Source organism: Sinohyriopsis cumingii, chromosome 15, assembly GCF_028554795.1.
Source record: "Sinohyriopsis cumingii isolate HCF-2022 chromosome 15, ASM2855479v2, whole genome shotgun sequence".
Lineage (NCBI taxonomy): Eukaryota > Metazoa > Mollusca > Bivalvia > Unionida > Unionidae > Sinohyriopsis > Sinohyriopsis cumingii.
The window spans coordinates 72,566,842-72,581,056 of NC_142975.1; the positions used below are offsets into that span (position 1 = coordinate 72,566,842).

At 35.2% G+C, this 14,215-nt stretch overlaps 1 protein-coding gene across 3 annotated transcripts in view; it reads right to left on the reverse strand.

The window, feature by feature from the left end:
* The window catches only part of LOC149782058 (protein mono-ADP-ribosyltransferase PARP11-like), a 35,656-nt gene extending 22,548 nt beyond the window's left edge, over window positions 1-13,108 (reverse strand). Inside the window, exons 1-4 of one of the 3 annotated variants that reach the window (XM_089933476.1) lie at window positions 12,677-13,108; window positions 5,822-6,163; window positions 5,040-5,223; window positions 468-685 (exon numbers count right to left, since the gene is read on the reverse strand). In XM_089933476.1, coding sequence (XP_089789602.1) covers window positions 468-685; window positions 5,040-5,223; window positions 5,822-6,159 — 740 coding nt within the window. In that variant the 5' untranslated portion in view covers window positions 6,160-6,163; window positions 12,677-13,108. Of the gene's footprint in view, window positions 1-467; window positions 686-5,039; window positions 5,224-5,821; window positions 6,164-10,371; window positions 10,422-10,686; window positions 11,327-12,676 lie in introns of those variants that run through there. The other 2 variants (XM_089933475.1, XM_089933477.1) reach the window with 2 other exon arrangements.
* Window positions 13,109-14,215: the final 1,107 nt, after the last annotated feature.

Here is a 14,215-nt window from a genome sequence, read left to right on the forward strand (position 1 = left end):
TCTTCCATCTTGATTTCTGTGGAAGGCAAACAGTTCCTAGGGAAACCACCCAAAATATAAAACTTCTATAGAACATGTCCAAAAAAACATATTCTACTATTTAGTTTTGTAGATGCTATGGAAAAAATGTCAAACATACATTTTTCATCTGGTAACTATGGTAGCCAAATTGTTGTTATGGTACCCATCAAGCACATGACTTTGATAAAACATATCCTGAGTAAACTGCCTACAAAGTTTGATTAATATTGGGTCTGAAGATGTCAAATGTTGATGGATGGATGGCGATTAAAACACAAAGGATGCAGAGTCTTAAATTATCTTGACCATATCCAAATTTTTACAGAAATGTGATCCTCAGATAAAGGAAGGGAAGACAAAACAGTAGGATTTATTATGTTGCTATTATTGTTTCTTCATAAAAATTGTATGATGGGTACTAAACATTTTATGTATAAGATACTTACTGGTGCTTCTTTCTTTCAGCTTCCGATTTTTGAACAAATTCTGGGCGACGCTTTATGTTGCGCTTTACTTGGGTTTCCACATTTTGCTGAGACATCGATGTGAAGTCGATTATGTATTTATAGCCCTGTGTTTCGAACTGGTATTGACCTTTGGGATTTGCTAGATACCTCTGCTCAATCACATCGCTGTCCACTTTGCTCTGGTACCCGGCACTGTCCTGAAATCAGAAAAGTTTGTATGTAATGACCGACAACAGTTCTACAGAAAACAGGATATTCCATAAAATTTACTGACTCCTGAAAAGTACAACACAATGAACTTCTGAAGCTACAACTGCATTTAATTAGATCATCTGCTGTTGAACCTACAGGAATCATACGAATGTGTGAAAATAAATAGACTGGTCTTTAATGCTGTTTTAGTATCTAAGGAGTTTCATATCCTTATAAATGGGTACAAGTGTAGCTTAATTAAACACATGTATCTTGTATTAGACACTACTTGTTTGTATATAACAATAAAATATTAAGTGTTTACTGTATATCAATGTCTTCTGAAGTTCATATTGTTTGAAAATCAATAATTATAACATGGATATAAGTATTCCATAATCACGTCTTTATTCCAAAACTAACTATTCCAATAAATTATGACCTGACTGGGCTTAATTCTGATTGAGCAAAAACAGCTCATTTACTTTTGAAAGAGAGAGAGATTCCAGCCCTTTTGCTGAATATACCAGTATAAAATGTCCATCTATAGATACAGTTTTTATAAAAGAGAACATTTTGGGGTTTATTTGTTTTTGTTGTTTGAATGGCACTTTTAACACATTAATGGCTATATCATACCAAGGAAGTGGGAGCTAAGTGCCTTTCCCAAGATGCACCAAAGCAGCCAACCCATGATGGCCTCACAGGTTTTGAACTGACAACCATTTGACTGTGACGCTCTACCAAATGAACTAGTGTGGAACCTCATCAAAGAGAATAATCAAACAGTGTGTGTGTGTGTGTGTGTGTGTGTCCTTTAGTTTCAAGTAAGGGAACCCAGGTAGCACCTTTATTGATCAGCCTGTTGTGACATGGCTTTGAGCCTAGGGCTCAGCCAATGTTGGGTTGATGAGAAAGCTTGCCAGTAGCTACTATGGGTCAGTATTTCCAGGGTTTTCCTGGGTTCTTCCTCCACCAATTATACTTGCCGCCGTGTATAGCTTATCATGTGCTGAAAAATAGTGTTAAACCCACAACAATAATAATTAGTTTCAAAGATAAATTATCTCCATTTCAAATTCAAATATTCATAAGCTGTATTCATATGTACTCCATTTAATTTAAATCCCAAGAAGGCTCACATACACTGTAAAATTAGCCACTGCTATATTCAACATGCTGTATTGTTTTCTCCTTCATTATGAAAATCATTATTTCCACTTCAAATTCAAATATTTATAAGCTCTATTCATACTGATTCCATTTAGTTTAAATCACAAGAAGGATATATTACACTACAAAATTGGTCAGCAATACATTCAACAGCTTGTGTTGTTTTATCTCCAAGGGAAACAATGTTAACATTTTCAATGAATAAGGATGACAAGTACTCTTGATCAATAAAAAACATGCACATGTTCTGTACCATTCGTCCATTCATGTACCATTCAATAGATGGCACTGGGTCTGTCATCTCTTCTCAAGCCAAGCTTGCAACATTCAATGGTTTGACACTTCTTTGGATGAGAATAAAGGTGTTAATTAAGTCTCTGAAAGTAATTCCTGGCAAACACTGGCTTACTGGTGCATGTAGAGGCACATCATTGGAATAAACAAAAACAAAAAAAGATACCAAAGTACACTTACTACAGGTATATCAAATTTTAAAAAGCAAAATAACAAGTTGATTCTAAGTTTATTGCCTACAAAACTTACCCATGGAAAAGGATGAGATAGAATTGGGGATCTCTAAGGAGAGATGATAATTTTTTTTATATTTTAAATCGAGAATGTTGAGACAGAAGATGAGAACTGATGCCACTGTAAATCCATACATGCTTTACATACTCCTAGTAAAAACAAAATCACCAGCAAAGCAGAACATAGCTGTTAAGTAGTCAAACTAGTTAATTAAATCCTCATTGTTTCTAATTGTTTTAATTAACAAGGGGCTGTGATTACTATAATGTCCTGTACATGTAAAAGAATCATCATATTGAGAGACAGTGACAATTGCTATCTTGTGACAAATCAGCAACTTGCTGGGTCATCTGCGACTATCGCTTTTTTTTGACCTAACGAAAGTTGACTGGGTCTTTTCTAGAATGCATAATTGTGAGATTTATTCATTAATTAATCAGTATTGCTAATAGCTTACTATTACTGCTTATAGCTTACTTATAGTAACATCTTTTTGCTTAGTAGATTATCCCTTAACTTCCTGTTATACTGGTATATACTAATTGCTGCATCAACCTTACCATACCCACATTGTCTTTAATTTTATGATAGCTACCAGTTAAGTGTATCTTTAAGTTTAACTGCAGGATTCCTTGTTAAGTGACAAAACATCCAGCATAAATCTTAAAAAGGATTAGCAACAATAAGTTTTATCAATTACATCCACATTTGGCAACTCCACAAAAAATACAATTTCAGCTACAAATCTTCTGAAGCACAAAGAATTCCACAGTATAGTTGTCCCCTCCTGAATGCACCCAATACCCACCAACCTCCAACTAGCAGCCAACCACTTCAGATGGCAAGAATCCCATGGTACCAACAAGTTTGCTTTGAAAAATACCCCTATAGAATGGTCACCCTGATAATGCAGCCAGCATATTTCTACAAAAATGGTAAATGTACCCTCACACGCAGACACCAACATTATTGGGGTTTTCAAACCACTGTAAATGAATCATAAATATTTGTTAGTGTCTAAATAAAACACATTGACATTTATCTCAACATGCTGATTGGGGCCCTGAGTGGCCGAGTGGTCTAAAGTGCTCTTCGTTACGGATCACTGCCATCTCACCTCTGTCTGTAGTGGTTCAAGTCTAAGACTCAGCCAATGTGGGTATGTGAGAAAGCTTGCCAGTAGCTTCTCGTGGGTCGGTGGTTCTTTCCGGGGTTTTCCCGGGTTCTTCCTCCACCATTAATACTGGCCGCCATGTATAGCCTATCGTGTGCTGAAAAATGGCGTTAAACCCTACAACAACAACAACAACAACATGCTGATTATCCTTACTGCAGTGAGTTTCTTAGATTTCAAGTTTTGTCACTTTGATAATTACATGCAGTAAAACCTGTATTAAAAGACCACTGTTATGTAAGACCACCTATCTTTCAATACCACATTCTTTATGCACAAATTTATTGATTTTATACAAGTGTAATGACCAGTTATGAGAGACTACCTGTCTTGAGAGACTACCTGTCTTGAGAGACCATAATTTTTTGGGCAGAGAGACTACCTGTCTTGAGAGACCATAATTTTTTGGGCAGAGAGACTACCTGTCTTGAGAGACTATAATTTTTTGGGCAGAGAGACTACCTGTCTTGAGAGACCATAATTTTTTGGGCAGAGAGACTACCTGTCTTGAGAGACCATAATTTTTTTGGGCAGAAGACAGGTTCTACTGTACTAGCTATTATAATCAAGATAACTAAGCAAAGACCTGTGAAGCACAGTATTGTTTAGCAAAAAGTCAGCATGACATCTAGTCAACATAAAGTGAAAATGGTATTTTAGCCCTTGGGGCTTTCTCTCATAGAATGCAAAATGTATCTGAAAGAGTACCAGACTAAAACCAATCATGTGACAAGTTCACTTTCTTTATAAGAACAAAGCATTTTAAACAATATCAACCAATGTAGTAAAGTTGTCAGTGAAGGAACAAATTGTTGCATAAAGTGCTAAATGCTGTCAGATGTTATTTTACAACAAAATGTTAAAATAATTCAACTCGGTAAAAAGTGAGAGTTTTTTGTTCACTGTTGATAAATGAAATGTCAGAAAGATTCTAAAATATATAGTTAGTTATATATTATGTAGCAGTGTGAAAACAGTATGGATGAAGAACGATAGTTAGAGCCAGATGTTTGTACCCTGATTTGATCGACATCATTTTCAAATGGCTTTGCAGCATAATTGATGATTATTCATAATTAGTTAAAAATAACAGTAACATGTTTTATCATCTTGATTCCATTACATGCATGTAATTATTAGAAGAAAATACTGAATATTTAAAATTAGTTGCACCTTTCATACATGATATGTAATTATTCTAATATGTGTCATCCCCTTCTACAAAGGTTACCTCTCTTGTAAGACCAGTTTCCTGCTGCAGATGGGATGGCCTTATAAGAGGGGGACCACTGCTTTTGGAAACATTAGGCCAGAATATGTCAGTAATGTTATGTATTCTTAATTTGTATTGTTTGTTATTTTATTTCTCCATGGATTGATGATATGTTATGTATTATTGTATTTTGGACTTGACCTTTATACTCTTTACTGTTAATGAGTTTAAGACAACAGAATAGTAATAGTAAGTATACTGGAACACCAACCTTACAGCCATATTCCATCCATTTCCCACTTGGTTCTAGCCAAAACCAGTACCATCTGGTGGCTAGAGGCTGGTTTTCTGCATCCTTGGAGGAAACTGTTGAAAGACGTCTGACCTGCAAGTTTTTCTTATCACCTGTTTGTGCCTCCATCTTTTCAAAGAAGATACGTATAGGAATATCTTCTCTGAAGAAGAAAATATGCATAAATCATAATCACTAAATAATCATGGCCATGAAAATAAAAATAAACTAAAACAGAATCTTTTACTGTAAAATCTACAATAAAAAATGCACGAGCAGCAATAATAATAATAATATAAAGAAGAAGTAGAAGGGTCCATCAAACAGACAGACACTATAATAGCTAAAAGGAATTTCCAGGTGTTCAAGGCAAGACAGGCATTTTTTCCTTTAAACTGCCATGTGTTGAAACTGTCTCTGATATTCTTCAGCAATAACAAGATTCTCAAATTGGCTGCTGTAGATGTCAGATTGGCACCGCTCCCATTTAGAACCAACAAGATACTATTTAAGCTAGACTTGAATTTTAGAGAGAAGTGACACAGATGGTGATGGACAGATAAAGCATGGACACAGATATGGACATGGTGATGGACTGATAAAAAAGAACAAAAAATAGTGTTGGACAGATAAAAGCATGGACACACAGATGGTGATGGACAGATAAAAGCATGGACATACAGTTATAGACAGATAGAAGCAAGGACACAGATGGTGATCGAGAGATAAAAGCATGGACACCCAGATGGCCAGACAATTACCTGTCAACATAAACGCATTCATCTTGATTGGGATTAGAAAACTCTAACTCCACATCCAAATTATTCTGTTCCTCAAGGTCTTCCCATACACCATCAGACTTGTATCGTGTCTGCCATTGGTACGGCATATTCTTATGCACATTGTTACATGAATCTCTGAAGCAACATTGTCCTCGCAAATTGTACAGGCAGATCTGCGTTCCTTGGGTAGAGTCAACAGACAACTGCTTTTCTAACATTGACATCTTTGTTCTTGCACCACCATAGGCTCCAGCAGTACCCTCTGAAGAAAACCCAATTGACATCTTCTGCATAGCCTGGTTTAGAGTTGGCATCATAGCTCTGCAAAAAATTTGTCATTACCATCAGTATCATAATCACCACAACAATTACGCTTAAAATGTTTCTCTTGCCAATCCCAATTTTAAAATTACATATACTCTTCTAACCCAACTAAGGATCTTGCCACACCATGCCCTGTGTCATCCAAGGGTTATAACACAAACTCTCTCTCTATATATATATATGTGTGTGTGTGTGTGTGTGTGTGTGTGTGTGAGTGTGTGTGTTAATTCCATGACTGTACTCATGATGTTATAACATAGAATGTGTGTGTGTGTGTGTGTGTGTTAATGCAGTGACTGTATTCATGAAGTTTCGTACATGAATAGGTATTAACATAATTTAATTTCAAAACTAATATTTCTGTACATTTAACCTTTATATCCCACTGACAGTGACCACACTATCTACAATATTTTTATCAAAGAGCAGACAAACTAAGAACTGAATGTCCATGCATGACACTATAAGGTGGAGACAAAACAATACTGTTGCACATCAAATACATTCCATCTTCCATCATATTAGACTTAAAGTCAGGACTCTCAATAGAGTTTCATGATGAGGAGTTCTGGACACTTCAATCATGTTCAAACTTTGAGTCCCAGAAATAAATTCTGGAGTACTTTACTGACAAAAGGTTAGAAAGGAAATTTAAAAAGTACATGCTCAATATATTAATACATATCAAGATTAAATTCATAGCCATGTATAAGATGACACTAACAAGACTATACTTTTTCAGTAAATATAAGTTTCAACATTATACATGCAAATTTATCTCCTCCCCCCCCCCAACAATACATGTACTAAAAACAAAGTATTAACCAGAACATTAAAATCATCAACAGTCAGCTTGATCCCAAGAATGATCACCCTGGAACACTGTGTAGTTTTCTCTGCATCAAGTGAAAAAACTTAGCATCTCCATTCACACCAAAGAAATCAAGAGGAGTAGACACCCAGCTTTACACTGCATCGTATGTATCAACAAAAGTTATCACCATTAAATGGAACAAAGAAAGAATGTAAAAATATACCAAGCATTTTATGGGCAAGAAAATTAACTCATAATAAATACATCAGTTAATAAACAGTGTTAGACAAATGGCTTAAGAGTTGACCCTAAGGATAAAGGTGTAATATATTGTGGGTTTTATGAAGGCAAAGATGAATGAATTTTTGGGACATGTACGGTACATATAATTTGAGACAGCATATCTAAACCAATGTCAAGATGAATTTGCACAACAATTTGGTATTGATACTCGAATATCACAAATCAAAATAAAACTTTGTCTTTTTTTGTTGTTGGCATTAGTGTAATTTTCATGACAAGTATATTTTCCCCCTAAAGAAAAAAAAAAAAGATTTTGCCAACTGATTTTTACAAGTCAATGTACTTTAATCCAGTCTTGTAAATAGTGTCCGATATAAACTGCACATATCAGGGACATAAATACATGTAGCAGTTATGATTATTATTATTGCATATTAATGGTATGATATTATGGTCCAAACCAAACTCATTGAAATCTTCGATTACTAGTGATCAGGATTGATATTTGCATCATTACCCAATTAATTTACAACCTTTACAACAAATTAGGGCATTGTTTGTTACAGATCATTACACGCTCAACAGACTATTTGTTTCTTTGAAGTGTGTCAGAGTAGTCATTGTCGCTGTTAACTACACTTTTCATGTTCTAGGTAACACACACACACACACACACACACACACACATGAATAAAATAATATGGTGGTAAAAGGTTAATGTGGTGCTACACATGTACCCTCCATCAATATAGTATATAATCTCTACTAAATACACACACACACACAGAGACATGAATAAAATAATATGGTGGTAAAAGGTTAATCTGGTGCTACACATGTAACCTCCATCAATATAGTATAAAATCTCTACTAAACACACACACACACACATATATATGTGTGTGTGTGTGTGTGTGTACACACACACATTGCTGAGGATGTGAATGTAATCATGCACTGAAGTTAGAAATATGTACATTGTTAACGGGACTTTAGCAGGAATGCTAAATAAATAAATACATAATTTGTTATTATATGCATGAGGGATTAGCAGAAGTTAAAATTCTTGCACTCAGGAGATACTGATTGTAAATGAGGCTTCTACTGAAATATTCAGTTTCTTGGATTTTTTGGTATATTCATTTTAAGTGGCAGTCCTTTTTGCAATATACTTATGGTGACATGAGTGATAGGTTTAACTGTTAATCAGTCACATTGGCTTCATGCCTGCTGGTTTAAATATAGGCTTTAACATTTCTGCAGATTGGCTATGGCTGACCAAATATAAAAATGGGGTGCATCTTGATGGAAAATAGGGACTCATGTCATGGGAGACACATTACATTTAGAAAGGGTGCATTAAGGATTTCATGTGTATTTGACTTGAAAGCTTGGGTCACTTAAACATCTGAAACTGATTTATAAAAGTGTATGTATCCTTAAACAATGATTTTGGGATATATTGTGTATTGTCAGGCAAAAAAATATATTAAACTTTGTGTTTCCAATTGCACTTGTTTTAAAATTAGGTTAGGTAGGTATATTTTTTAAACATCATATATATATATATATATATATATATATATATATATATATATATATATATATATATATATACATGTATATAACTAACTAACTAAGCACTTCAACTAGATAGGCCAAACTGGCTCAGTTAGATGCACAAATCAACTTCAGGATTTTTATTATTTATTATTTACTGAATTGATTTGTACATCTAATTTAGCTAGTTTAGCCAAGTACATAATGCACTCATTACAGTATATACACTAATTATATATATATATATATATATATATATATATATATATATATATATATATAATGTTTTAAAAAATTAATTTAAAGTGAAGTGGTTGTTAGCAATTATTGTATATAGACTAATCATTTGGGTCTCTCTCTCTCTCTCCCTCTCTCTCTCCTAAAAACCTAGCTCTTTGAAACCCTTATCTACTACTCCATTTCTGTCTATATGCATGTCTGTCTTTGCACTTCTAACTATAGCTAGATTCACTTTTTCATTTACATATTTATCTACAAGTATTATTTACATAAATAATTTTGTGTACATATAATTATCCTCATATAGTTTTAGGGTTCCAACAGAAAAAAAAGACATAAATAAAAACTTAAAATAAATAATAAAAGATTTCCTATAAAATTCACATGCTTTATTGGGGTTTTTTTTAAATAACCCATTCTGGCATGTTATGTTTGGGGCAAGCTCATATTTCTCAATAGCAAGTTCAATATTTCAGTCAGCTTGCCCTGGGCAAGTTGACTTGGATAAAATCTGTAAATCCCCAAGTCTTACTTTCGAGCATTAGTTTGATTAAAAAAAAAAAAAAAAAAAAAAACATTTACTTACCATCAAGCATATGTTTATCACTGAAAAAATATGATATACCCGTACCTATTAATTTCTTATAGAGAGGCTGAGTGAAGGAAATAAAAATCAAGGAATTTTATCTTTTGCTGGTTTACAGACCATGGATAACACTTGCTATAAAGTTTTAAAAATAAATAAGAGCATCCTATTAAAAATACATCACTGCCAACAAATAATAATTTTAAATACAATCGTCTTTTCAGGGAATATATTGACCAATTTGAAATCCTTATGAATCATTTTTATTTATCCATCAAATAGATGCTTACCGATAAGGTCACTAACGGGCGATATTCTGCCCATTTTACCTGGACGGTGGGCAACCTGGCAGTTTCTCCTACAAGCGACCAATTTGAACGAAGTACACCGATGCAAAATCAACTTATAAATTACAAATACATATACTAACAGAAAGCCTGATCTACATTCTGTCTCTGTATGTATGTATGTATGTATGTATGTATGTATGTATGTATGTTTTGTAACAGTATTTTGAGATTCAATAAATTTATTTCAGTTCTAAACACCATATAAACTCAACAGTAACTTTGCCAGTATACCACAAATATGGCTGCTGATGACGTAATTCGGGAACTATTGTTAAAGGGTATAATCCCTCCCTATATGCTTGTGTTGTTGTATCCAACCATTCATACACCACCACTTCTCATTTACATACAGATGTTGCTACATCTGAATTTCCTGGATTAAACCAACAGCTTAAAAAAAAAAAAACATTACCTCCAGACCCTATGCTGTATGCATCATCTTCATATTTGTGCAAGCTTACTACGGACAGAGATCTAATTACAGTCGATATAACTTTAAAACTTGCCACTGTGTGGGTACATTCATTGCGGATTATCAGTTTAAGTTTCTCACCTTGTTCCAAGAAGCAAGCAGAACAACCGTCACGTTAAATTATGTGATACGCATATGCTACACACACACACACACACACACACAGACACAGAATAAGACATAGTCTGACGCCCAAAACATATTTTCAGCGTCGAGGTCTTACGTGCAGGACCCCCCCCCCCCCACACACAGTACCTTTGTGGATTAAAAGTTGGGGCTGTTGTTCTAGGTCTCGGGAAAATCGAACTTGAGGCCGTTGTTCTTGGTCTTTGGTCAAATACTTCCCTGGTTTCACTGCTACTGCCGTTTTCACTTTGTGACAAAACCTGTCGTAATTCTGCGATGATATCTCTGATAGGTCTTCTGACATTTATTCCGCAATGAGTCAAAATTTGTTTCACCTCATGGTCAATGTCGTGATTTCTCTTACAGTTCTGTCCAAATTTACAGTGGTCCATGATGTAGTGCTTACATATATGTAAAAATGGACATCGTTTTCCATCTTGCTGATTACGGCATCCGTTTTCAAAATTGTAATGTACACATATTTTCGGAATTTCCATTGTAAGAAAAGATTGTCAAATATACTTCGGAAAAAGAGTATGATCTCTGTAAACCTAATTGCTCAGTTATAAACTTGTATACGACACTTTACAATTCTTCAAATTTTAAATAAATTCCTCCCAAACGCCACTCGAATCACCTGAAAGAATGACATTGATATCACCGCAGCGTCATAATTATGCAACATGCCCGGATTGCTGATGTGTCATGCCAACCGTTCCCTACATTGTTAAAGCATTCAAGGCTAAATTTGTTAACACTCGGGTGGTCACGCAGTTTTCTGAAAAATGTATTTATAAACTCTTTACCAATTATCCGAAAATATAAAAGGCATTTCGCTTCTGCTTTCTGTATATGATTATTGATCCCACAGTTTACATTAGTCCGAGTTTCCTCTGACTCATTTCACCCCATGTTTGATATTTGGATATTTATGTTGGGGTGTAGGGTCAGAGTCCATTCCCTATCGAAAAGTTGGAATGAAATCGATAGGAATATGATTTATTTTCTCAAAAATCGTGAGCATATCATTCGTCATGTCTTTAATTCGCTGATTGACGAAACGAAAATACGTCGTTGCTGAAATTTGACCTGGATTTGTGCATTTGCACACGAGTCACATGACTTTACAAATCTCGCAACCACATGTCAATGACATTAGAGGTCATGTAGTCACGTGATATCGAAATAAACAAATTTCCAAAGTTATTGTACATAGAGTTTTGACATATTATATAGAAGTCACTTAATGTTTGTAAATCATTATAATGCACACTTAATTCTCAACTTATTTATTCTGAGAACAACGACCAGAAATATGTCGATATCGCAGAAGGGTGGAGAAAACCATTTTCAAGAAGTACTTATTATGTGTCAGCGATGTTTTTGCTGGTATCACGTGGCTACCACATTGACATGTGCTCTCTGCGCAGTGAATCTAGTTTTCTTCAAATTGCTGCAACATTTACAGATTTTCGGTCGTTGTTTTCATAATAAATGTAAAAGTTTTTTTCTTTAATTTTCTATAAAAAAAATACATGGCTTTCATTTATATGTTCGATTTGTTTTTCTATAGAAAACTAGAAATTGTTTATTGTTGATATCACGTGTCTATGACATCTGGTGTCATTGACATGTAGGTTACGAGAGTTGTGTAGTCACGTGACTAGGAATGCAAATGACCAGATCCAGGTCAAATTTTAGCAACGATGTACTTTCGTCTCGTCTGTCAGCGGATTAAAGGCAGAACGAATGCTATTTCTGAGAAAATAAATCATATTCCTATCGATTTTGTGCAGGTATATCTCGATGAAAGGTCGTTTAAGTTTGCTGGGCCGGCTGGTAAGCGGCTACCCCATGCCGACACCAAATGGTGTCGGCGAATTCCAACTTTTCGATAGGGAATGGACTCTAAACCTACACCCCAACATAAATATCCTTATATCAACAATGGGATGACAAGCGTCAGAGGAAACTCGGACTAAGTTTACATAAGATCTAAAACTAAACTCTGCCTTAAATTACTACTTCAGGCGATAATGAAGACGGTCATATTATCGCATTATATTAAGCATCCCAAATTCTATCATGATCACTTGTGAAATTAAACAAATATACATACCAAGAAAACACTCCATTCAGTGGCGTCACTCGGGTTGGTCTCACCCAGTGCGGTAGCTCATGGTGTCACCCCCATGGTCCTCCTTCCGTAACAGACCATACAGAATCCTTAGTAATGTCATTTTGGTGTCACCCCCTCTGATGGTGTCACCCGGTGCAGTCCGCACTCCCCGCATCCCTCTAGCGACGCCACTGCTGTGCCTGCTAGTCATTTATTTAACTATGATCGGTTATCCGCTTATTAAATCCGACTAGACCGAGCAGTGTGTGCTCTGTAAAATTTGCAATTTTTCATTTTGGTGTCACCCCTCTGAGATGGTGTCACCCGGTGCGGTCCGCACTCCCCGCACCCCCCTAGCGACGCCACTGACTCCATTTCACAAACTGTCTTTATTCAAATCAGTAATTCATCATACAAATCCATACAAACCATTCAGACAGGGTATAGTCTCGGTATCAGCTTTTGTCCTATTTTTGCACTGCAATGTGTCAAGGAAGATATTTCAAACATTAGATCTATCGTTTTTCAGAAAAGAAACAAAGACACGACTTTTCCAAGAATGACGAGGTACTTTTCCAAGAATGACGAGGTGTCATTGGACTGTATGACCCTTCCTATTGTAAACTAATTATAAAAGCAAAAGATGCGTTGAGAAAAAAATGTAACAATGTTCGACATATTTTCTCTCATTTTAGACTGTCGATTGAACAAGGCGTAATTTTTGTGATTTTAAAAAAAAAATTCCTGCCTGTAGGTTTGTGGAAAATTTGCATAATTGTTTGTAGCGTGTGCTGCCATAAACATGGCATATCTTAAATTTGGGGATATCCTACAAATGTTACCTGCAGTCAGTTGGCAATAAATATAACACTACCTTTTTATGAAAATGATGAATGAATGAAAACAATAAGGATTTCTCACACAGAATGTATGGTTGTCTTAATTATCTTTGTTCTATAACACCGCAAAAAATAACAGAACGATAAACGGTGTCATACATTTCTTTCTTTCCTTCTTTCTTTCTTTCTCTCTTTCTTTCCGTCCTGTTAGTTCTGTCTGCCCATCTCTCAAAACACCATCTCTCGAGTAAAGCACCTCCAGTTCTACTGTCACCCAATGCAGTAAAACTTGTGTATATCTGCCTGTGTGTGTGTTAACTTTCGCTTACATACATATCGTTTGCACTACAATTTAATATGAACATTACATTTAAAAAAATCATAACAATCATTGACTTAAACCGTTTAATTTCACCGTGTAGACCTATGTGTATATTATCGTTCTCAGTTTTTCTGGTAGTCACTTTTGGGACTACTAGATTGTAAAGAAACCAATCTTCATGAGGTACCAAACGAATTTCTTTCTTCGCTGGCCTTATTTGTTCTGTTATCCTATCAGATTTACCACCGCTATTTCTCTCTCAACCTCTCGCTCAGTCTGCAATGAATGCAAATGATATTAGACATGAGACAATCGAATCATCTTCAAGATCACTAGCACAAACATTTACCAGCACATTTTCAAAAGTATTGTGCGACA